Source organism: Saccopteryx leptura, chromosome 3, assembly GCF_036850995.1.
Source record: "Saccopteryx leptura isolate mSacLep1 chromosome 3, mSacLep1_pri_phased_curated, whole genome shotgun sequence".
Lineage (NCBI taxonomy): Eukaryota > Metazoa > Chordata > Mammalia > Chiroptera > Emballonuridae > Saccopteryx > Saccopteryx leptura.
In genome coordinates, this window is record NC_089505.1 from 22,894,388 (window position 1) to 22,921,303 (window position 26,916).

Consider the following 26,916-nt stretch of genomic DNA (forward strand, 5'->3'; position numbering starts at 1 on the left):
TTGATCTTTCCAACTTCTTAGAGCTATTGATTAGTTTATTCATAAATCATTCATTCATTGCTCCTAAATTATCACCTGCACATTTCTTCCTATTTTTAAATTCTATACATTTCTGATATCTATGGTCTGCAAAGTGGTCATTTTTCTCATATATACTTTGGTTTCTCTTAGCAAGAAATTACCCTCTATTTTGTACATTATAAAGAGTTTGGCATGTGAAAATGAAGGAGAGGATGGGCAGGTGGTCACGTGAAAAAGAACAGGCTTCTGCATATTTACTGTACTCAACTCCTTACTCTCCTTTTCCTTTCTTTCCCTTCCCCAATAAAGCATTTACTTCTACTAAGCTATTGGGTTAGATTTCACTAGATTTGTCATCAAAATACCATAAATGTAGTCATTTGTCCCAAAGTAGACAGGAAAAATAGTATTTGCAGATAGAATTTTAGTTGCACTAGCTTGCTTTAAAAAGAAAGCAATGTCAGAGAAAGTTCTGTTGAAAACAATCTTTAAACTGTGTACACACACATACACACACACACACAAACACACACAATCAAACTCACCAGCCAGGATTTGCTAAATCTCTCTAGATCAGGGGTCGAGAATCTTTTTGGCTGAGAGACTCATGAATGCCACATATTTTAAAATGTAATTCTGTGAGAGCCATACAACGACCTGTGTACATTCCGCATTATTCAATAAAAATCTGGTGGTGTCCCAGAGGACAGTTGTGATTGGCTCCAGCCACCCGCAACCATGAACATGAGCAGTAGGAAATGAATGGATTGTAATACATGAGAATGTTTTATATATATATATATATATATATATATATATATATATATATATTTTTTTTTTTTTTTTTTTTTTTTTTTTGTATTTTTCTGAAGCTGGAAACTGGGAGAGACAGACAGACTCCCGCATGCGCCCGACCGGGATCTACCCGGCACGCCCACCAGGGGCAACGCTCTGCCCACCAGGGGGCGATGCTCTGCCCCTCCGGGGTGTCGCTCTGCCGCGACCAGAGCCACTCTAGCGCCTGGGGCAGAGGCCAAGGAGCCATCCCCAGCGCCTGAGCCATCTTTGCTCCAATGGAGCCTCGGCTGCTGCGGGAGGGGAAGAGAGAGACAGAGAGGAAGGAGGGGGGGGTGGAGAAGCAAATGGGCGCTTCTCCTATGTGCCCTGGCTGGGAATTGAACCCGGGTCCCCCGCATGCCAGGCCGACGCTCTACCACTGAGCCAACCGGCCAGGGCCTGTTTTATATTTTTAACGTTATTATTATTTTTTTATTAAAGATTTGTCTGCGAGCCAGATGCAGCCATCAAAAGAGCCACATCTGGCTCATGAGCCATAGGTTCCCGACCCCTGCTCTAGATGCATGTTATAGGCACCTTACTAATATACAGTAGGTTACTGAGATAAAAAAACAAAATTGAATCCCCATTCTTTTCAATCATCCTTCTTCATGCTTATGTTTTGGTATGTCTTAAGTAAAATACTCACAGAAAATGTAGAAATATATAATTAAGACAATGATTAAAAATAGATTTAATGAATATTTTGGGGAGGCAGTACAAAAAATGGTAGAAGAAAGTATGCCTCTGGAAATTTGCAAAGCTACCAAAATGCAAATTGTGGTCTAACTACTCAAGGAATGCTTTTCTAGTATCTGGGTCAGAATCTCATGCTAAAAAATAAATCACCACTCTAGTATGTAATATAAATGTATAAAATTGGTACACGTCCAAATGAGTTTAATTTATGCAGATTTTAATTTTGTGTTCTGAAATTCTTCAAGTATTTTAATGATCTTGAATTTATATTTAAAAATATATATTCTGAATGAAAAGTATTTAGAAAAAAATATGTAAACCAAATACTAGTAATTTGGACAAAAGATGTTTTACACTCTAGATCTCATTATATCAAATCACGGGCATTCCCAATGCTTGAGAGCAATTCAAACTGCAGAGGTCCACGAGACTCCATTCATTTCAGGGTCCTAGGGATACTCTGTGAATGTTGACTGACGCCGGTAGAGAAACTGAAAAGCTACCACTAGATGGAGACCTAAAGCATGTGTTTGTTAAACAGTAGTCTTGGGTCCCTCTCAGGAAAACATTGCAAAATACTAAAAATCAGTATTTTTAATCACTGACACTTCTAAAATTTTATGGAGGCATCTAACTACTTAAGATATTTTTCCTTAAATTTAAGATATTTCCTGTCTCTCTTTCTATTCACTGTTTTTACAAATAAGAAAGACATCCAATATCAGAAGCAGCCTAAATCAATTTATAAACATAGTACTGTCCTTAGATTTATATTCCTTAAAGCAAATAAAATATATGAACATACCAAAAACCCAGCATCTTGTGTTACAGATTCTCTTGTGCTATGAATCATTATCAAGCAGTCCCTCCTCAAAAGTCTCAAGATGTGATATTTTCATAGTTAACTACTCAGCAGAGGTTACTCATTATACATATTTAAACTTTTTGAATAATGTAGTCAACAAGTAATCACGAGAAATGTCCAAGAGTGAACTGTCAAAGCAAAATAAAATGTCCACTGATGGGTTGGCAAAAAGAGATTTGAATTTCATCAAAATAATTGGCAAGCACTGCCAGGTGCAGATACTGCACACCGAGGACACAGCGAGGTGGCTCCTCCTGGCCATCACACATAAAGTTACAGCTCCCACAGTGTCTCAACAGACGGGCTATTCACAAAGCTTCATATGCTCCAGAGACTTCAAAAGATGAATATATTGTCCTAATAATGGCCTGACCAGGCCAGAATGATTCATGATAAACATTTCTTTGGGAGAAAAATGTATTTCAGAGTATACCCATTTTCCAATTAGATAACTCTTCCAGCCGCACAGAACTTTGAAGTAGAACTTATTACTAGCCATTACACATGTGGTATTAAAAAACCACATTCCTGTCTGGAGGTCTTCCTCTGATTAATTGTTCCTTTTCCCCTTCTAACATTCTGCTTGGAGTTCCTTGGAAGATACAGACATGACTCATCTATTCTATAGTCAAGGCTGTGAAACATACATGTGAAAGGTAGATTTTAAAATACATGTTTGAAAAGACATGTTAAAAAATAAAATAAATATTATTTTAGATTCGCAATTATTTCTTTGAGCTAGTGATGAGATAAATTGATATGGCAGTGGCATTTATAATATGGCTGGAGTCCTGTTCACCTTACACACAATTTCTTTAAGATTCCTGGTATATAAATAGACTGATTACTGGAGCCATACAAATATCCTGAGAGAAAATTTTTTATTTGCGTAGCTAAATGTATGAGAGAAATTAAAAGCAGTGTTAAAATTTGTACTTGTAAGCTTGGTTTTTATAACAATAAAATAATAAAGGCTAAGAAAGCTCCTTGTTTGGGTTGCTGACCTCACAAAAGTTTAATAATTCAGTCGCACCAGAGTGATGATTCGAGCACAGAAAGAAAATATAATTTTGATATGAAAAAGCAATCAGTGAACAAAAAAGGTGCCACAACTATGAGTTTATTCATCTCTCTCCCGTCCTGTTTGTCCCTGTCTGCCCTTCCCTCCCTCCCTCTCTCTCTCAAATATATATATTTATAGTTTTGAATGTAAACGATAATTGATCAAAGAGCTTGAGAACGTCTGTTTGTAAAAACTGGTTTGAAAGATATAATTATCTTAGTACAAAATCTGAGCTATCAGATAAAAATCCTATTGAAAGTAACAAAAAAGAATCTGACACAGATAAATAGGAACATTTCACAAAAGTTGGGAAATCACATTCAATTGATATATTGAAAAAACATATCTGATTGTCAACCAATTTTAATCCCTCTCCAACTCTTTGATAGGCCAGAGATGAAAAAAACAGATAAAAAAGAAAAAGATTTGATAGTTGTGTCTATCTTTTTCTTACAGTGAACAAAATAGATTCTCTAATACAGGGAGGGCCAAAATAGTTTTCAAGTTGAGAATACATGAAATACAGAGTTTATTCTGGTAGAATTATTTATTAATTATTGTATTATTTTCCATATGAACAACTGTAAACCTACTGTGGCCCCACCCTGTATATCAGATCATAGGCCTGAGATTGTTTATTATATCAGTTTCCCAAGGAATAAAAGTGTATCTGAAATTGTTGACAGTATGAGAATAATCTTAGATAGCATAACACAGGATATTAAATCCCTCTTATTTACAAGGTGAACAAGTAATTCTCTTTTCAATTATTCCAAATTTGACTATTTCAAAGAATAAAAACTTATTTAGATTATACTCTATCTCTAACACTTTGTTACTCTCCCTTTTAAAAAAGATAACAAAGGCTTTGGATGCTGAAATGTGAGAAGGCAACAGAATGAAGAACCCAATAACATTGTTTTCGTTATATTTTTTTTCACTTCTATTTTAAAACAAGTGGTTATGGTTTTATTTTACAATAGTGATATTAATTTTCCCATACAAATAAAATGTTTAAGTTATAAAAGTGAGTCAAGTTAAGAAAAAAAAAAGACCTAAGAGAGAAGTAGTAGAGATGGTTCAAGGAGGTGGTAAAAAAACACACAGATTTGAGTACACAATTCTGAGACTATTTCTATTACATGATAACCTATGAATATTTAAAAATATTTTTAAATGCTAGGATTATATTTTTATCAAGACTCATTTGAATTAAATTTCTTTTTTCTTTAATGTGGGCAAGTCAAACCATCTCAACTGGTTCTAACATTTGCCTGCTTTGTTGAAACCCCATGAAGGTTATGACGCAGAGAGAGATGGACTAAACAAGGCTCTCTTCAAGAATGTCAGAAATGACATGATTGAGTGAATACAGCTCTACTCCACCAAGGCAAGGGCTCTACAGCACCACATAAACGTTCTTGGGCAGCAGAGGATGTGCCAGTCCTGGAGGGAGAATGCCACAGAGGCTCTTTGTATGAACATACAAAGAGCGAAATACTTAGTTAGAATTATAATATTCCCATCTACTGGCTGGCGTCCATGTGAAATATGCACTGGAAACTTCAGCTGCTGCTGCCTTCTTGGGGGTTGCTGGAATTTTTGCTCCATCATAAATCTCCTTGGTGTAATACCAGAATAACCGTAAACACTTCCCTGAATCGATGTCTTTATAACCCTTTACATTTTATGTAAAATATTCCATACTTTCAATTTAAATGTCCTTACAGAGGAAGTTGATGTAACCCCAAAGCCAAAAGAAAAAATGAACTATGTGGGTTTCTTTTCTCTGGGTTTTGGTCCCTGGTGATATTTTACAGATGTTTTGGCCTCACAACCTAAATGATTGGAGTTAAGAAAATTCCTTTGTTTCTAATACCTCATATTTGAGAATATTACTGTATTTGAAGCAATGGTGTGGTCACCTGATTGGAATTTCTCTTTTTCAGAAGAAACTGAATAAACTTATTCTGAATTAACCAAAAGACTATGTATGTGGTCCATATAGGCAACAGATTACAAATAGCTCAATTTAGCAGGCATTTCCCCTGCTCATTTCTTATCTTATATAACCAGTATAGTTACAACTTATAAATAACATAAATAGAAAAGTATATATGAAGAAGAAAGGCAAGAAGTATTGGTAATTACTTGAAGTTGTTTTGCTCAAAATCAATTTATGATTTAGTTGATAGACAATCACATTCTACCACTGTTCTTCAACAAATAAAAACAGAGAGCAAATTATTACCATACAAAGTGATTTAAATGTCACAAATATTTAAACATAATGTTGGCTTTAGGAAGAAGTTAAATTACTAAAACTAGCTTTAAAAAGGCACCACTGCATAAAGAAGATATATGTGCAATTTTATGCTAATAGTTAACAAGATTATTAAAATTTGGAACCAATATAAACAAAATTATAAAATCCTTTAGAAAGTAGTTTCCTAAAGAGAATAATCTCACAAAATACTATGAATAATTTTTTCTGAGATCTCTAACATAATATAAACTTATTTCTTTTAATTAAATGCCTTTCCCAGAAAACTTCCTTTGAAAGAAATTTTAGCTAAAAATACAGGAGTGGTACTGGAAATGAACTCATCCCACTGGTCTTCGAACAAGGAACCAAGGGAACCAAGTGATATTAACTTATTTTACTAGTCTTACCAATTAATTCCAATAACAGAAACTTTGTTGAAACATTAGAATACAATTTTTTTTATCACATCAGACATAGTACAAATATAAAAGGTAATAATTTCTTACCATTGCTCTGTTTATCGGTTCTGTTAGTAACAGGCATGTTAGGGGTGACAGGAGGTGGTGTAGGACTAGGAGAGCTTACAGTAGCTGCTAATAGAGATGAGAAAGATATAATTTTGCAAGGCGCAATGACAGTTAATTTGGACAAGCGATTTATAATTAATTCATGACACAATATAGAGAAGGAATGGGAACCACTCCTTGCCACTAACTACAGCAGACTCTAAGGTTATAATGCATAAAATAAAGCAATGCTTTCTATGGCACATTAAGAATCAGTTCACACGGTCTTTGGTACCATGTTGCGAGGTCTGGATCTGGCACAAAGGAAATGGAGAAATAACATTTAGATTCTAGACCTAGGTCTGCCATCAACAGGCTAAAGACTGTATTGCCCACTAACCCTTCCCAGAACTCAGCTTCCTAAGTTTGTATAAAAAGGCAGTCTATACAGCACCTATCAGCTTAAAAATGATCTAATCTAAGTCAGTCTTCCTGATACACTGAGAATACACAAAATGTCAGAGGAACACATATATTTCCTTGAGAAGATAAGTGTAAAGTAAAATAAAAGAATAAAAAACCAGCCCAAATCAATCATTTACAGATACCAATAACTTGACTAAACATTGATGGACAAATGGATTTCATAAGGACAAGCCTTAAGGGGAGACATTTTCAAAGCATTATGTCATAGATATGCTTTTGATATTAAAACTCTTAAGTAGTAAATCATTATATAACGGTTTGATAATATTTTTCTAAGGAATTCTAAAGGAGTAATACAGGGTGGAGCAAAAGTAAGCTAACTGTTGTGAGTAGGTGAAACACACAGTTAATAAAGCTGTTGTAATAATCACAGCCTACATGTCCATGTCTTTTTCTGTACAAGCAACGGTACACTTACTTTTGTTCCACCCTTTATAAGTAGTAAAATAACGATACATCTATAATTTTCCTTTAGTTTTTCCTAGGAGTCCATTTGTATTAAATGTACATCCATATGTACAATAACCATTTGTTATGTGTCTCAATATTTTAATATTACCTAAATTTAAAACATTTAAGTGATTACACAAAGAATTATCTTCTAAAGAGTCTTTACAAAACAGTTAATCCCTTGATTCAAAGCATGCATTAATTAGAAAAATATTCCATTCTATAGTAATATATACTACTTGGAATAAGGATTCTTTCGAAGTATTTTTTTAAATTATGAACAGTCAGTTATAGTTATCTTAAAGTAAAATACATCAATAAACAGGAAAATGTTTTTATGATCATGTAGGACACAAAAGAAAAAAAAACAGCCAGGCATCGGGTCCTTTGACCCAAGGAATCAGTGCTACGGGTATCTCAGATTAAAAGAAAAAAAGATTTAAAAGAAAGTATATAGATCTTGAACTACGCAAAATTGTGGGTTTTTTTTTTTTTTACCTATTTCATATAATTACTTTTAAACTACACTGAGTTCATGGAAACTACTTAATAATTTTATTTTCATAAGATATTCATTGATAATAATCTCAAGGATAATGTCTCAGAAAGGAAACAATAATGAATCACAGCCCTATTCCTACACTGAACCCCAGAAGAGACCTTCAGTTTCTATTCATTTAGTCACACTTCTAGCCCCTGTCACTTTCAGGGTATGTTCCTCCTAATAAGAGATCCAGCTTTTAGAAAAGGCATGATCATGATTCTTAATGTGGTGGATAGAACATGCTACTTCAAAAAAAAGCATCTAATAGAATAAATGGAGGGAAATGGGTCATGGGAAATTAGGAAGAGCAATAATAAAATTAAGGCAAAATATATCATCATTTTAAAATTCATGATACTGTAATTACATATTATTTAGCATGCAGCTGTTTAGTCCATAATATATAATTAGAAGGCTGACCATAATATAGTCATTATGCATTATAATTAATAAATTACATTAATATTAGTTTAGTATAACCTTTTATCTTAATATCTGTTGTATTGCACATCATAAATTGCCTGATGGCCTCATCTTAAGCTTAACTGACTATTCAACTTGATTTTTCCTCTTCATTTTCAGACATGAATACTTTTTCAAAATACTGTATGACTGTATTTACACTGGACGTTTGCAATATTCTTGAGAAGACATCGAGGGAAAAGTTGAAACCAACCCTTGGTTAGTAGTATCTAATCATTTCACATCTAAAAAACTCAGTGCTTTATGGAGATGTGGTCATCCAGTACGTGAATGCATTCTTTCTCCACACTGTACGGACTGTGCACCCACGCTGTGAAAACACATCCAGAAATTCTTCTGTTGTGCTGGCTTCCGAGTTACCAAGAAAAGAAATTAAGATAAAAACCAAAACAATAAAAGTGACATTATTCAAAATAGCGAGTAGAAAGCCGAGAGACTCCGGGGGACGACGCTGGCTCCCTACCTTGGCAGAGGCTGCCCAGGTCTGCACAGCTGGCTAGTTCTGCTGCCGGGAGCGGGATCAGGTAGGAACCTTGAACAACACAGAGGATTGTACACGTTTGACTTCAGATTTAATATCATCCAGAGAAATAATCATGAATCATATGTTTGGTGTAACAGGAGCAGCCCTAGAAGAGTCCACCAGTAACATTCCAATATTATGAGAATCTCTTAAAGTCTTTGTGTCTGAATTTCTGCAAATGGATAATCAGGTTATTGAAATATCCCTCAAAATCTTTAACTCAATGTATTGGCCATCCACACATGAAAGGAAAAGTTTGTGTAAAAAGTTCAGGGCCTTTCCACATAATAAATTATACAGCTCTGGTGGAAATCCATATAAATAAAATAACATAAACATCAAAGATAAGTTTCAAAAGTAAATCTGGCTATTAATACTCATAAAATGCACATTTTCAGTTCCTAGGCACTAACATATCCTATTTGCAAGTACAGAAAGACATTTCTGTGATTTCCAGTTGGTCTCTGTGTCTTTTTATTTCAAGCTTTTACTGACTCATCCTCACTAGGAAACACATGTTGAGCTGATTTTCTAGTAGGAATAGTGGGTTTTCTCTGTTGCACTAAATCTCTTTGATAATTAACAGACTTTTATGAACAGGCTGAGGTGAGGGAAGATGGGTTCAACTTATCACACAGCATATTGCACTATGAATGGAGACAGAAAAATAAATACAAATACACACATAAATACATATATTCAATTTTAGAAAGGATATTTCTATAATACTGATTCCATTCTAATGTTTAAAGATTTTCCAAACTTCCCTGTGGGAACAGTACATGTAGGTAGCCGAGGTACAGAAAGATGAGCTAACAAAAGACGTCCAGGTAAACGGTGTGCAGAAACAGAAAACATCCCCAGTTTAATAGCATCTCAGGAGTCATGGTTTCATCATCCTCGATTGCGTCAGGCACCTGGCCCAAGGAAAGAATCATGCTACCCCGGAAAGGCCCAACCCTATGGGCAAGTCTGTCATGTTAACTGGTTCAAAGCTCTCATCACAGACCTTTACATGTTCATCTAACAAAAATTAACTGTTTATAGTATATGAGGCACAGAGTCTCTAGAATAATACTTTTGATAACATCACTTCTCTTCAGAGAGGCATAAATGGGAAATGGCTTTATAGTTCTCTTGAGTGGTGTTAAGTGATTAGTATTCCAAAGGAGGATGTGACCAACAGCTTAGTAAGAAGGAAGAGGGTGCAATCCATTAGAAAGCAGAATTGTGAAGAATGTGAGGAGTCACTATACCGCTTATGGGATAAGAGACTAGAAATGGATATTTCGAGCAGAAAGAATTACTGAAACATACAGCAAGATGGCAGTGAAAAGATCTGGGAACCCAAGATATTCGTAAAAAATTTTGTAGGAATGACCAGATATACAGGTACAAATGAGGGCCTGGTAGAATGTAGGCACAAGAGCGCAGAGAATCTGACTTGATAAAGTAGCAGGTGGGTGCTAAGCTTTACTGTGTAAATTCCTGAATGCGCTACATATAACTGCTCACAGGTTGAACTCTTTCTTAAAGGAAATGAAAAAAATAAATAAAAGGAAAATTCAGTGAGAAAATTAGTTGTAAGTTTATAAACACCTTTGAGGCTCCATAACCAATTAAAAGAGGGGAGATACAAGAAGCATGACTTATACTAATGATTCAGAGCTGCTATCATGAGTAAAATGAACAGAAAGAAGTAGATACAAGGCATTTGAAGATAGAATGAAGAGGATTCAGTGACTTTCTGGAAAAGGGAAAGAGAAAAAGAGAAGAATATGTTTTGCTGGATTTCAGCTTGAGAAATGGGTGCATAATAATCTCATAAAAGGAGACAGGACATACCCAAACCAGCAAACTCAGGTGAGGTGGGCTAACTAGTAAGTCGTCACGGAAACTGATGCACCTAGGAGACATCTGGACACATGGCAGGTGTCCATGATTTTGTAAGAGTTCTAGCCAGGCAACACTCAACAGAAACTAGAGTGTCTGGAACCACTGCAGCTAGAGCGCACGTCTCAGAAGAGAACAGAAGGTGACCATAGATATTCCTATACGTATTTAACAGATCAGGTATTTTTTTTTAAAGGGTTATAGATCTGAGAAGGCAAACTTTGCTGCTGTAGAAGGTGGTTTTACAGAGTTAAAGTGAAGAACGTTTCATGGAAGGCATGACACTGTCAAGTGAGCCAGAAAGGTCAAGAATGATAAAGACCGAAAAGGTCTTGAACTACACTGGGGTTTTGGTGGCAGCTCTGGAGAAATTAGTTTCAGGAGCGTGGGAACGATGACCTCTAGACTGCCAACATTTGACTGAGGGGTGAATGCAAAAAGAGGAAGCTTGGCTCTGAAAGGAAGCAGATAGGGAGGGGGAGTCTCAGAGACTGTAAGCTTGCACTAGGGTACCATGGAAAAAGATCATTTGAGGAAGCCGAGCCTCAGACAGCTCTGAGGGAGAATTTCATTCCGAAAGTGATCTGTCCATTATCTTTCCCATCATACTTAACTTAGGCCCTCTTCTTGCAAGGCCTCATTTCTCCTTTAGGTACTTATATGTTAGTAAGAAACATCTAAAAATAAAGCCTTCAAAACTTAAAATGACTGAGGAAATCTCAGCCCCGCTACAGGCAAGAGCGGAGACCCCAGATGGAGTTCCTGCACTTCTCAAATTACACACAATGTTGGCAGCCAAGGGCTCCCGAGGCCACTTCTGGCACTGATACAGTATCTCTGGGGGACAAAGGAAGATAAGGGGACTTTGTTGTGAGAAAGAAGTTCACGGCTAACTACATTTCCACTGCAATTTATTAAAGACTTCAGAGGTGGGAAAAGGAAAGGAAGCCAGAAGAGTGATGATTTATAGTACGATATTGGATTATTTTCTTCAACACTTTATCAATGTCATTGTACAGTAACAAGTATACATTTTAATACATGACAACCTCTTCATGGGAAATTATAATATCTACTTCTCAGTACTTAAGTTGTCCTGTTAGGCACTTAAAGTTTAACAAACTGACACTGCTTTATCAATAATCAATAAATACTATTTTATAATGATTCGATATAGCAATAGATAATAAATCTGATGATTTGGGAAGGAAAACAGTATAAATACAAGTGATGAGTTCTACTAGAAGAAAATTATACTGATAATAAAATCTTACATTACAAAATGCCAAATTATATAAATACATGAAATATAAAAAGTACATGCAAATTTTTTTTTCTTTCTAACCAGTTCCATGTTCAGCATATCTGAATAAAAAGTCACTATAGCTATCAATTTTCCTAGGCCAACAGATTCACAAACCAGAAAACTGTTAAGCAAGGTGAGACAATTTTCTCTCTTGGGTAGTGATAATATATCATCAAGGAATTATTTTCATAATGTAACTATGCATGTTCCCTGATATTTATAGATATAGCTAAGGTGTTTGAAGGTGTTTACTTAACGTTAACTTCAAAACTGAGAGCCAACTTTCTTTAAAAAATGAAATCACTGAAAATGGGCAGTTGATGAGAAACTATAAATCGTTCTTCTCTATCTGTTGTTCTTTTAAAATTATGCTACTGAAAGGAGTCACTATTTACATGAATTGTGGTAAAAAGAAATTATGTGTAGCCATTCATCTCATACTTTATTTAATAATAATAAAAATACTAGTAGATAGCAATGAACCCATAGCATGAGTTGAAATGGGAAAAAGAATTCATTTCCTACTTTGCAGCACTATTAAGTTGAATTTTACAATTTTTCCATAAATAAATAGATTGCAAATAAAATTATTTCTGAAAGCCATTTATGCTCATAGAGAGTTTAAGCATCTCCAACTAATAAAGTCCTTTGTAAAAATAAGGTGATTTTATCTTCATTATTTATATATTTTTTAAGTAATCTAAAATTCTCGTCAAATCTTGTTAGGGATGAAAGGAAAGAGCCAATAGTGAGAGTTTTAAGACCATGGTGAACAGAACTGTAATAATTGAGGGGTAGGAATACAAGAGTTGATGATGCCTTGGTAATTAAGTGCAAAATTTTCAAAATGGAAACAAAAGTTGGTACAAATTCAAACATTTCTAGAAAAGAATAACAACAAAGTTGGGTACTTAAGAAATGCGTCTTATCTTTATAACCACAGTGACTAATAAATGGAAGTGCTTATTAATGCTAGTTAAATAAACGTAATCTGTTTGAACTCAGACTATTCATTGAGTTGTACTGTACAACACCTCAGGAAAGAGCAGCCAGCAGTAAAATAAATAAAACTGGTAGAGAAGGCACTGTCTGTTCTTTGTGAAAATTGATGGACACTGGCCAGTACCTAAGCTTGAATCATAACACAGGCAAATACTTGCACCTATAATTAAAGAGTCGGCGAAGAAAGTTGTTATCTATACAGGTCATAAAACTGAATATGTTTAATAAAATTGTTCTATGAAAAAAGAATGATGCTGCAAAATAACAAGAATCGCTGCTATGTAAAGCATTTACTTCTAAAAAGTCTGACAAGTTTAACCATATTTTTAAGAAAACATTTTAAGGCTAGAATATTTCATATTTGAAACAAATGACAGGACACTTAAATGTATTAATAGTTAGTTCTTCCATGCTACTGTATTATCTTATCTTTATAGGAAAATTTACTTAGAAATACACCTTACGAAATATTTATTTTCTATCACAAGTTGATTCTGAAATAAAAGTTCATATTTAACAAACATTATCAGGCCAATAATTAAATGTTACGCATGAAACTATTTTCCCACTGGTTACTTACTGTACTGGTCATTCATTTTTGGAATATACTAGTACCATAAACAGCAAGCCACTACATTCTAGTGAAATAGAGTCAAAATGTTAAGGGAGCACATTTTTTTTTTTTCATTTATGGAAGTTTTGCTTAGCTAATAAACTTAGATATAATCTGTGCTACAGGTATTTCCTGTCAGTTAATAAGTGACTTGGTTCTTCAACTCCCAAAGCTGATGATTAAACGACAGGAAACTCCCTCTCCCTCTCCTGTTATGATTCCTGCAACTCAGTCCAGGATATCTGAAGCTATGAAATGTGGGTGGTTAGTGTCATCTTGGAATGTCAAGATGACCACTATAAAAATTAAAGGAATTCAAATCACTGATTAGGTAAACTTGCGCCACACCTTTGAATGAAATCATTTTGAAAATTTATAGATGACTATGCTACATGAGCATGTATCTGATGTGTTCTGGTAGTCTTAAGGCTTGGTAAAGGAGTTTTAGGGACACTGTTAAAGACAGTTAAAAACCTGCACGGGCATAGCTGGTAGCTGTGTTGCAATAAAACTTTACGAAAACAGATGGACTGCCACAGGCCCTCTTAGTTTGTCAATCCCTGGTCTACGGGATTTCTTAGAGGAATTAGGAATTCTTGTACACTATATCCATCACATTTTATTATATTAAGGTATCCAAGAAGAATTTCAGGAATGAAAGCTCATAAATACCATTAACTAATCCCTGGAAAGCCAGTGTTTTCATACAGGAAGATGCTCTGGCCAGAAGGGATGGCCCCTGAACCTTCATCGTACTCACCTGGGTAAGAAGTAGCTCACCTATGCTAGTACTATGTCCCATTTTCTAGTCCTGCTTATTCTGAAGGACAGTGCAATGTATACTAATTAAGAATGTATGCATCGTTCTAAAACCAAACTTTCTGGATTAAATTTCTGGCTTGGCCACTTATAAATGAACTGATACTGGTTTACTTCCTAATCTTTTGGGGTCACAGATTTCTCTTCTTCAAAATGAGGTTAATAATAAAACCCACATCATGAGCTCTATGTTATAGGAAATGAGTTAACGTGTGAAGTGCTGAAAAGTACCTAGAACATAACATATGCATTCAATTTAAGTATAAATCAAGTATATGTAATTATCAATATACCGAGCCAAATTCTCTTTTATTCTTTCTTTTCTTTCCCTTCCTCCCTCTCTCTCTTTCTTTCTTTCCTTTTTTCCTTTCTTTCTTTCTTTCGTTGTCAGATCCTTCAAATATAGCTGCACAAAAAGACAATGTTGAATGGTCTATATTACGACTTTTATTTAGGACTGAGGATATGGTGAAAACAGACACCTCAACTAAGGATGTAAGAAGTGTACCACTGCCCTCCCCTCCTGTTCAGCACCCACACCAAACACACACAGGATCTTCCCAATTTCCTCACTGAGTAAAAAACTTCTCAGGAATCCCTGAAGGTGCTCTGTAGCTAATCACACTGAGGGAAGCTGGGGAACACCATTAACTCTTGCAAAGTTCCTCAGTCTCCTTCTGAAACAGGGTCGTGGTTTATCCTCTTTCCAACAACCCACAAGGAAATAACTCTCAAATGACATCACTTAATAGCCTCCCAACATCTGCAGGAGTGCCATGACCACATGGAGAGATGGGTTACCCACACAGAGGGGTAGATGACAGGAGTTCCCCAGAAGGGCAAACACGGGTCACGGAAACTGGGGAGGTGGCCTCAGGACTTTACAATGGGTCTTAATTTGTTGGAAGTATTAGGAACAAATTTCTTACAGAATCCCCTTACAAATTACTTTTTAATATTAGGCACCTTCTTCTTTCATTTAATGAGAATTCTCTGACTTGAAAGTATATATTATCAACACCTTAGATTTAGTCATATAACATTCAAAAACGATAATGAAACCTTCACATTTTGCATTTGATTAGTGCTATAATAGAGTAAGAACTTCCAAAATTAACTTATATACTTAGAGAATATTTGATAGAAGTATATTTTAATACAATTTTGTTATATAGATTTATTTTTCTGAGCATTTTGCATTTAGCTACTTCCAATATCATATTTAAAGTCTTTCAAAAAGCAATCAAAAAGAGAAGAGTATCTGAAACAAGTACAAATCTCATTTTCAAATAAATAGAAAAAGAGTTCAAAGAAAACAACAATACTTTTTAATTATCAAAGATTTTTCTTAAATGGACAGTTGTGATATTTAATACTGACCATGTAAATATCATACTTTCAGGTGGTTGTTTAAATAACAATATAGAAATTTCATTCCAGGATGATAAAAATCAGCTTTATACTGTATCATCTATGTGATTAATTTCTTGTGTTTAGATCTTGTGTTAACGTTTCTATTTGAGACATGATAATTATAACTATTGTTTATTAGTGATAAACTGTGTGATATTTTATGAAATGAAGAAAGCTTAAAAAATGGTAGAACCAAATGCTTTGATTGAAAACACATGGCTTATAATCAAATGCATAATTTGAATATCTAAGCAGATAACATTTTAAAAATTAAAAGAGCTCATTAATGCTACATATGTGTATGTATATGTGCTTATTATACATGCATGTATGTATTATATGTGTGTACATATATATGTAATTATACATGTATGTATGATATGTATTTTTTTGTTGACACACATAGTCATAGAGAAACGCTTTAAAGAAAGGATTAATATCCCACAGACTTACCACAGCTTAGGTTGCTTTCAGCTTTCAGAGCTAGGGTTGGGATATTCCAAAAGTCATTTTGCCAGTCGACCACATTCCCTTTCACATTACAGCTGAGGTTGGAGAGGATTTTGGAATTCATGGTAAAATTCCAAAGTCGAAAGTTATAAATGTCCCCTTTTAGAGAGGCAATTTCATTTTGATTGGAGCCCAACAACAATTTCCCATTCCCAGAAATAACTTTATTAATGGTAGAATCGCATGGAACTGTTTCATAGTTTCTTTTGAAATTTACACCAATGGAGCCCAAGGAATTATTCCAAAGGATGCAGAGCTGCTCAAAGCTTTCTGTGAAAATGTCTTCTTTATCCTTTTCAGGTAGCACGCTGTTCAGTAAGCATTTTGAGCCAGCTATAGCTATAAAAAGGTAGCCACTCTTGTCCTTTCCAAAACTGAGTAATTGTGTGAAGGATGCATTGGAGTAGGAGAAAGCCATCCATTCACTGTCTTCCTTGCCAGTTTTGGTTGCTTCAAAACAGAGTGTGAAAGCACTGAGCTCCGGAATAGAGACACTTTTTGCAACAGATACCTGGTACACATCCAGTGACGGGGGTAAAATGACCTTTTGATTCCTTAAGGACACAGCAACTAGGACAAAACATAGCAACAGATAAAGCATGTCAACTTCAGATATGGATTAATGAGATGAAAAATGTCTGCTATACCCACCCTTCCATCACTCTACTAACTGACTTTTGCCCCATTCTCCCCTCTTTCTCTGTCCATCTATCCTCTATCACCAACTCATTACCTTATACCAGTAACAGTGATAGCAATGGAAATCCCACCGATTTAAACTCTAATTATGATTGGACCTCGTACTTAAACCTTACGTTAATAACAAGTATTTTTCTTAATCCCTGAACAGAAAGGAAAAAAAAAACCCATAATTTTAAAAACTATCAGTTTCAGAAAAGTTCCATTTATATCCAAGATTTTTGAAAATGTTGCTTTCAAATAATTTCTAAACATAAGAACTAACAGTTCTATTTTTCATTAACAGTTGCCTTTCTCCCCTTCAGACACCCCATTACGACAGCATTTCAGGAACAAAGGCCAAGACAATTCCATTGAGGACAGGGAGTCTAATAAAACAAGCAAAAATAGAATTTTAAGCTATATTTCCTTTACATTTGAAATAGTTAGTGAGGGATATAAGGAGAAGTGGTTCAAAGGACAGACAACGGAGCTCCCTATCCCAGCACTTCCGTAGTGCTTTGTGACCTTGGACACGTTATTCACTTTGCTCTGCTCTAGTCTTCTCATCTACAAAATGAAGTAAGTTCATACCTGCAAAGCACTAGTGTAGTGCTTGTGCCATAGTCAATCCATCGCTAGTACTGGTTACTAACAGAATAATAATAGATTACTTTTATTATATGCTTAATAAATTAAAAATAAAAACACATCACCCTAGTCCAGCGGTTCTCAACCTGTGTATGTATTTCCGATGGCTTTAGGTGACCCCTGTGTTTTGGTCGTTCGACCCCCGCCGGGGTCGCAACCCACAGGTTGAGAACCGCTGCCCTAGTCCTTCTGTGACCTGTCTAAAAATATTAAATAATACAACTAAATAATAATACAATGTAGCCCTATGCTAATATACTAGACATTGTGAAACATGAACTGATTTAAGAGTGAAGCAGCTCTCCTCAAAAATACAGTTTAATACTGGTGTCACTGGAATGCTAGTTTGAATATATTATTATACACCATGAAAAGGTCTATGGTAGAAATAGTACTGTAATATAGTCTAGTTAAAAAAATCATTATGAAATTTAATAGCACTATGGACTTTAGTCCACTTTTTAAACAGAAAGCAGGTTACAGGTTTATTTACCCAAAGGGATCTTAGGCAATATGAACCCAGTGTTCTGCATATGTTGTTTAAATAAAAAGGCTGGAAGAAAACATGTCCATTAACATTTTAATAGTGGTTATGGCTGGAGGTATACAAATAGGTAATTACAATTTGCCTCTTTTATCTTTCCAAATTTCCTATAATATTTTACCCTTTTAAAAACATTATTAAAAAATTAAAGCATGGGTTTCAACCATTAACCACACATATCTCCATTGTCAATTATAAACAGTAAATAACCCTGCCACCAAAAACACAATTTATAATCATGAGAGTCAGATTCATGGGGGTGACTTTCTATTTTGTTTCTTTTTCTCACACATGGCATCTACTTAAGATGTAACTGTGTAACTACATCTCATAATTTTGAAGCTGGCATTTTCCTTAAGCAATTTACTGGAGACAGATTTTAGAAAGAATTATTTAAATGCTGAGATATGCCAGAATCTGGGAAAGATATTTGATAAAAATATTTTTTCCTTTCATTCAGCCACCATTTTTCACGAAGCTTTCCTCAGGTTGTGTTGTTTACTAGTTTTAAGTTATAAATAGTTCTTTTAAAATTGTATTATATGTTAATTTTCTATGTTTGTCCCCTAGCATAGTTCCTTAAAAGGGCAACATCTTAAAAGCCTAAAACAAAATGATTTCTAAATAGGAATGTTTTAAACATTTCATGGAGGGATGTTAAAATTAGAGATTTTAATTATTAGCTGTGGAATATCTCATGTCTTCCAAACAGCCTTTAAATGTTCTGCATATAAACGATATAAAAGAATTCAGCTCTACTGTAACCAGATGTTGGATCTGGTAGCTAGCTATACATTGCTAATGAGAATATTCAGAGACTATTAACAAATTCTGGCCCTTACATTCTAATCCTAATCATTCACATTCACATTAAAGAACATAAGTCTGTCCCCTGGTCCTGTGTTTACTGTAGAACATGTTAAATGAAAGCAGAAGGTTGGCACTGTTTTTTGGTTTACATACCTCTGATGTAGCTGGCATTGAAACCTTTCTTCTGGATGCTAAAGTCACTTGAAAAGGACACATGCATCTCATTCGCACTTGAGTTAAACGATAGGCCTTTGGCAGTTGCTCCACAAAATTTAGTCTGGCTCTCTCCATTATCAAGGGATAATGAGTCATAAATGCAATTGGGAGCTTCTTCAATGTCAAAGTCATTAAACGTTATCTGAATGATATAGCCGGTGGGGGCCCGGAGGGTCCACATGCAAGCCTGGCTGTTAGGGTAGTCGTTCGGGTAGCACGGAGAAGTGAAGGTCCCAGAAGGGCTGGACAGGACAACCCTGCAGCTGGCACATCCCCACACTGTTGGCCAGACAAAAGAGAGACAGTGAGTACGGCTGGGCTCAGAGGCACACGCTAGTCCAAGAATACCCCATACTGGAGACAGACAGTATACATTTTAAAATACCAAAATGTAATTAGGAAAATTAAAAGTAAAATCTAACCATCTCAAGGAAAAAGAAGTACCAATAAAACAACAAAAAGTAAAAGAAAAATATGCAATTTTAGAGCAATTATTCTTAAATTTGGGGGAGAGGGTCATATACTCTGAGAATCTCATAGAAGTTATAGAAATTCTTCCAGTAAAATGCACAGGGTCCTACACTAGGCACAGATTTCTAGGGAGCACATGAGGCCTCAAGAGGAAACTATATATTTCACAAAGCTTCAGTGATCTTAGTTAAGAATCTCTATTTTACAGAGTAATTGAACTGGGTCTGAGGGGTCACTGAACCATACAGATGTACAAACCATAGACATAAAAGAAGGGAAACACTTAGGAAGCAAATGTTTAAAGGGAAAGCAACCAGAAGTGGAATTGCTGGGTTAGAAGATAGTTCTATTTCTAATTTCCTTTGAGGAACCTCTGTACTGTTTTCCATAGTGACTGCACCAATTTGCATTCTCACCAACAGGGAGCCAGGCTTCCCTTTTCTTCACCAATAGACAATTAGATAAAGAAGATGTGCATATATACAATGGAGTATTACACAGCCATAAAAAATAATGAAATCTTACCATCTGTGAAAACATGGATGGACTTAGAGGGTATAATGCTAAGTGAAGTAAATCAAACAGAGAAATACAAAATACCATATGATTTCACTTATATGTGAAATTTAATGAACAAAATAAACAAAAAAGAAACAGACTCACTGATACAGAGAACAAACAGGGTTGCCCGATGAGGAAAGGTGCTCAGTGAAAAAGGTGCAGGGACTAAGAAATACAAATTGGTAGTTACAAAATAATCAAGGGATGTAAAGTCTCGCATAGGGAATATACTCAATAATATTGTAATAACTATTCATGGTGCCAGGTAAGCACTACAATTATTGGGAGTATCACTTCGTAAATGATATAAATGTCTACCCACTGTGCTATACACATGAAATTAATATTATATTGAATGTCAATTGTAATTTAAAATTTTTTAAAAAAGAGAGAAAGGAACCAATAAAAAAAAAACAATAAAAACAGGTTATCTTCTGGTAGATTGTATTTTCTCTAAAACTCAAATAACTAGTATCACCTTGCATGTGTGGAATATTTATAGTTTTGAAAATACTATCTTTTATCACATCTGTTCATAGTATGTAGTTACATACTTGTGTGATTATCTCTTTATGCATTCATTTGGGAAGTATTTACTGAGTGCATGCTATATGCCAGGCAGTATTGTAAAGAGTAGACACCAATGAACAGGGAAGATGAAATCTCTGAATGATTCTTACATGTCAGTTTTGGACCCACAGATAAATAAATAATATAATGACAAATGGTAATAAGAGGTAGATGAAAAGTAAAGCAATTGATTATTTCTCAATTAATATTATCCAGGCTCTGGATTATAACCTGAAACCAAGATCAACTGTCTTCCCGTCTAGTAATGCTTTTGCAATTAATATTCACCGTTTTTAAATATTTGTATAAAATGTAGGCAGTAATCTCATTTATCTAACATTCTGGATAAAGAAGTTGCCATAAAACTGACAAGTTTTCCAACAATAAAGTACGTTCAGCATGTTATTATAAATCACTACATTTATTGTGTTCCTCTCTTTTTCATGGAATTGAGTAGCGTGAAAATACAGTAACTTTTCTTGAAAATAGTAGTTAGAACAAATACAGTGATATATTTAAGGACATATATGTTCTGCTGTTAAAGTCTTTCAATTAGTTCAGTCATAGCATGGGACTGAGATGACTGGACCTCTCTAAGGTTAGATTCCTATTACCATACCTAGGGCTCAGGATAAAGAAGTAATCCTAGTAAATTAATACCAATCTATCCAGTAAGACACACTAACAATTTAAAAAGAAAAACAGAAAGTAAAATAAGATGTACTGTCTGTTCAGACAGCATCATTTTTCCAAAAAGAGGTGTCATTCCCTATATCCAAGAACCAAGAAATTGTTCATGATGCCCTTTCTCATAGTATATTATTCTGCCAATCCTTTCCTAAGAGTTGAATTAAAGGTACAGGAAAATCAGTTTGATTGATAACACTATGTAATTTTGAACAAGTTCATCTTTCTGTGCCTCACGTTCACCAACTTCACAATGGCAGTAATAACAGTACCTGCCTCCTAAGGATATTGGGTAGATTAGATCGGTTGATAGAATGAAGTCTGGGAGCTTTACAGGTGCACAGTTAGCACTATTTTAGTGTTGGCTACTATTAATTGCTAATATAACACAAAATCTGTGCATCAATAATTTAAGAGAAGAAAACTAGCACCCCACCTTAGTAGCACCTCTTTTCCCCTTAGGCACTCATTGGGATAGAAAAGAGAAAGAGCCTGACCAGGAGGTGGAGCAGTAGAGAGAGCATCAGACTGGGACGCAGAGGACCCAGGTTCGAAATATGAGGTTGCCCACTTGAGCGCGGGCTCATCTGGTGTGAACAAGGCTTGAGCACAGGGTCACTCGGTCTGCTGTAGTCCCCCGGTCAAGGCACATATGAGAAAGCAGTCAATGAACAACTAAGGTGCCACAATGAAGAACTAATGCTTCTCATCTCTCTCCCTGCCTGCCTGTCTGTCCCTATCTGTCCCTCTCTCTGTCTCTCTCTCTCTGTCACACAAAAAGAAAAAGAAAAGAAAAGAAAGAGAAGACTCCCAAAATATTCACTAAAAAACATTTAAAGCATTCTTCTCTATGATTCTCATCTGCAGTAGACAGACAGCATTAGAGACAGTGCTACTAAATAGTGATTATCTTAATTGGTTTAAATGTCAATGAAACTAGGTATAGTATCATCATGTTCATTATATTTATAGATCAATTCACATTAAAGAGCTTCTGCATATATTATCTCATTTGACATCATAATAACCCTGAGAATTAGTTCCCCTTCATCTTCAGATGAAACAAACAAGGCTAATATAGATTACATAATTTGCCCAAAGTTGTACATCTAATTGATAGCAGGAGCAAGAGTTAAACCAGCACTTTTGAAGTGTAGTGTCTTTCTATCAAAAGACAGCAATGTGAGAAGCCCACATATTGTTTTAAGAGACTATGTTTTTAATGGGTAATTTCTTAAACATAGTGTAATCATCCTAAAATTAGTGTTAAGAGACTAATTTTGAAATATTTTGGTAAAGAATGTTAAAAAGTCTAAAATATAGTTCTTTGGATTTTCTAATTTGTAGAAATCTAATGTTACTGCTAATTGATTCCTACACTATGAGTCAGTTTATTAAGAAATTAATATGTTCTCTTTAAAGGCAGGGATACCTAGAAAGATAGCTAGGGAAGTAGCTACTGAATGAAGCCTCGGGAAACCATAGTTAATATAACTTCTAAAAGCTACCCAACTCAAAACATCTTGTTCAAGATATTCTCGAAGACAGATACCGTAACATATTCACACCTATAATTTACAAAAGCAAAGTTTTCAGGTAATCTAAAAAACAACAAAACGAATTCCACCCTCAGTTCTTGCCTTGTGAATGTTTGGCAATAATTTACTCATACATACTTTTACAAAACTTTATTTTTTAAACCTACAATGGGAAATCTTCCGGTCATGCCAAAGCTTATCTTAATTTATACACAATATTTAGATATAGATTCAACAAGCATTATCTTACTGTTTTGTTCTCAGACATCTGAATTTTTACTCCACTCTCACTGCAACTATTTCTCTGTAAATCTAATACGATGTTCTCTAACATCTTTCAAAAACACGAGTTTCAGACCCCAAGAGATAAACAAAGAGATCAATTTTAGCTGCTTCCAATACAGATTTGTAGATGAAATAACTGTTTTTCCTATACTGTGTTAAAAAGTGAACAAAATGAATGCATTCGAATTAAATCTCGCTCTTTATTTGAATGTCTGTGAAAGAGCACTAATGAACTTGTTAGAAAAACTAGACAGTAAAAATCATTTAGAGAAAATTTAGCTTGTTGCCTGCACAGCTTGCATCTATCTAAAGTCCTTTTGGAACTACCTGCATGACTATATTAAATTCTAATGAATGAAAAGCCCGTTAGTTGCTTTAACAGGTTTACAATATTTAGCAGGTTTGACTGTTTCTAAAAATTAAAATTAAAGACCAGCAGTTGAGAGTTCTAGGACCAATTCTAATGCCTAAGTCACGACAAAACCAGGACAGCCACACGTCAATTTTCTAGATCAAATGAAATTCTGCCAGATGTATCTTCACTGAAATGTAAAATATAAATAATACTTTAGATGCTGGAAGGTATTAAATGACTGATAATATACAGGACTGAACAACTTCATCAAAGTGACAATTTATATTTAAGTGATTTAAGGCCTTTCTGCAAATTATTTCAGGATGGCAAAGAATCTGAAGGCAATCTGGCTGTGAATTTGCAATTCACAACAAATCTGTGATTCTGTTAATGTGAAAGACTTGGCAAGTATCCCTCCCCTCCCCCTCACAACTCCTCTTTAAGCACTCCCCTTGAAAGTAGCAAGTATATCAGTTAATTCCCGAAACTTTGGTTTCCCCAGAGCGAACCAGAAGGTGGTTTGATTTCCCTCTGTATGTTTCCACCTCAAAATGTTCTTTGGAAGCAACATGAATATGAAGTTACCACTTGACTTCAGTCACTTCAATAAAATTTGGCATAGCTAGAAAACTAACAAGAAGTTCAATTAAAGATTCCTTGATGAGGCACCTTTAACTTGACAATTTCGGGAATCTCCAAAGAAATTTACATGCACCACACCCTCAAATTCATTTCCATCTTCTGTAAGATTGTTAATGTTTAGACTTTGAGTCCTGTCTTTCCATAATCAGCTTGGCATGAGAACATTCCATATGTAATGGCAAAGGTAATAATTTTGGAAGATCCAAACAAGTGAAACATTGTAAATCTGTCTAGAGTCAGCATATTATATTGATATATATCCCTTGCAAGAGGCTTAAATACACAAGCACATGTGCGTGCATAGGCACACGCCCACACACATTTTCATGGGAAACTGTTCTCTCTCAAGCAGTAAGTAGTTGAGTCTTTCTCTAGTATTAAAAAAGAAAAAAAAATCCAAGGCAATGCATAATTTAAAACAACCTAACTGCTTGGTCTATCATTTAATCTGCCTTGTGGTTAAAATATTCAAGTCTTTTATCCTCTTCCATTTTCCTGTGCTGTAACACCCACCAACTCTGTATTAATCCAGACATGGATCTCCTTGTTGTCTAATGCACAAGCTTCTGAGCACTACTGAAAAGAAGTCATGAAATCGTGGACATTATTTATACTAAAGGGGCTTCCAGTTTTATCTCATTCACTCTCCGCAACATTCAATGCCTCTGAACACTCCCTGATGTTTTAGTTTGCCCTCATAGTTCCTACCTTCTTTTCCTCCTCCTGCCCTTACTCTGCCCACTCTGAGAATTGCCAGAACTCTGCTTGTCCTTAAATCTTAACTCTTCCAAGTTTGGTCCTTAGACCATCAGTAGCAGCTGCAGCGTCACCTGTTGGGAGCTTGGTGAGCATGCAAAGGCACCAAGACCTACTATCCAAAATTTATTTCAGTAAGATTCTTTGATGATTCATAAGCACATTATAATCTGGGAATTGCTCCTTTAAATAACAACATACTATAGAAGCTATTCAGTCCCCATGCATACATCTTCTCCCAAAGAGATATGCTCTTCCCACAATCTCCTGCTATCACATTTATACCATGAATCGGATTACTCAGCCAGATTCTCTCTTTGAGAACTGGAAATCAGAAACACAGGTAATTTATTCAGAGAATGGTGAATGATGGAATGATGGAATTGTATAAATTTAAGCATAGCAGATCTTTGGCGACTTGCAAAGGACAGTGATTGGCAGACAAAAAGACAGAGAGAGCAAGTGATGTGCAGAACAGAGATGAGAGGAAACAGAGCTCTGGGAAACAAAGACTTTAATTCTAGACATTCCAAGTCTAGTAAGCAACGGGAGGACCTGTTCTTTATAGCTTGTCTTTGGATTCTATGACAGAAACTCTTATTATACTTACCTTCCCCCTTCTTGACTTGATCCAGCTGTAGTGTGTTTCTGTTCCTTACAACTACATGTGCTTCAAGCTCATAGTTTTGGGGGCTCTCCTCTCTCTTCAGCTCTCCTCTATCTACACGCATTCTATCTGGCTGAGCTCATTCAAACACAGTCCAAACACTGATGACATACATGTTCTACTGAGCACCACACCCACACTTGTGAATGTCAGCTCAACATCTCCTCTTGGATATCCCATAGACCCCTTCAATCCAAACACCAGAACTCAAAAAATTTGTTTTATAGAGTTTGTAACTGACAACAGTATGAGAATAATTAAGCTAGCAGTCTGAATATCCTTTTTCTCTTCCTTCTCCCACACCATTTCAAATAGTTTGTCAATGGGTATGACAGTTATTTTATTCATGGTTATTTAATTTATTCCCTCATCTCATTTTTATGGCCACTTAGTTTAAGGTTCTCATACAAAAAGCTCAGTAACTAGCCTCCCTGTGAATAGTCTTGTTACCTCCAATTCATCCTCCACATCACTATAAGACATCTATGAAAAATGCAAATACAAGTCTAAAAGTGTATTTTCTGTAACTCCAACTCTTCACTGGGATTCAGCAAGATAAGCTCCTCTGAATGACACATACAGGACTCCAGATTTGCCCTCTTCATCCTTTCTAACTCATCTCTTTACCATCCCTCACATCTATTCACTCAATAAATACTTATTAAGCATCGATGTGCTTGGTATGGTAATGAGTACAGGGAATACACTCATGGTCAAGATATGATCTGGAATGTGCACATTATTGCAAATACAGATAAATAAGTAGAAAGTGATAATACACTGTGAAAACTGCTGATAGAACAGGTAGATGAGTGTGATAATCTAGTTTTAGACTCCACAGATATGGGACCATTTCTAATAGATGAGACAGAAACTGAGACCTAAATATGCAGCACAGAAGTGGGTCAGAGAGGGAGACAGAGGAGAAAGAGGAGAGCGTGTTCAGGGTAGTAGGGTGAGCGGATGGATTGTTCAATCAATCTACTAGTCCGTTTAGGGGAAGCTCAGTGTACAAAGTGGGGAGAAATAAGACACAAAGATGACAAGGGAAATAAAATGAGGTTCTGTAGGGTTTTGCAAACCATGCTAAAAAAATTATAATAAGAGCAATAGTAAAAAAAAAAAAAAAGATTTTAATCAGGGAAAGTAAAATAGTAAGATTTGTGTTTAGCACAGGTAATTTTTT

At 35.3% G+C, this 26,916-nt stretch overlaps 1 protein-coding gene across 7 annotated transcripts in view; it reads right to left on the reverse strand.

Annotated features, from left to right (window-relative positions):
- ADGRG6 (adhesion G protein-coupled receptor G6) overlaps nucleotides 1-26,916 on the reverse strand; it is a 141,261-nt gene that overhangs the window by 56,168 nt on the left and 58,177 nt on the right. For 3 of the 7 annotated variants that reach the window (XM_066373104.1, XM_066373106.1, XM_066373108.1), the window contains exons 3-6: nucleotides 19,136-19,477; nucleotides 16,243-16,869; nucleotides 8,684-8,752; nucleotides 6,258-6,344 (exon numbers count right to left, since the gene is read on the reverse strand). In XM_066373104.1, the coding sequence (XP_066229201.1) occupies nucleotides 6,258-6,344; nucleotides 8,684-8,752; nucleotides 16,243-16,869; nucleotides 19,136-19,477 (1,125 nt within the window). The remainder of the gene's footprint in view (nucleotides 1-6,257; nucleotides 6,345-8,683; nucleotides 8,753-16,242; nucleotides 16,870-19,135; nucleotides 19,478-26,916) is intronic. The other 4 variants (XM_066373105.1, XM_066373110.1, XM_066373107.1 and 1 more) reach the window with 2 other exon arrangements.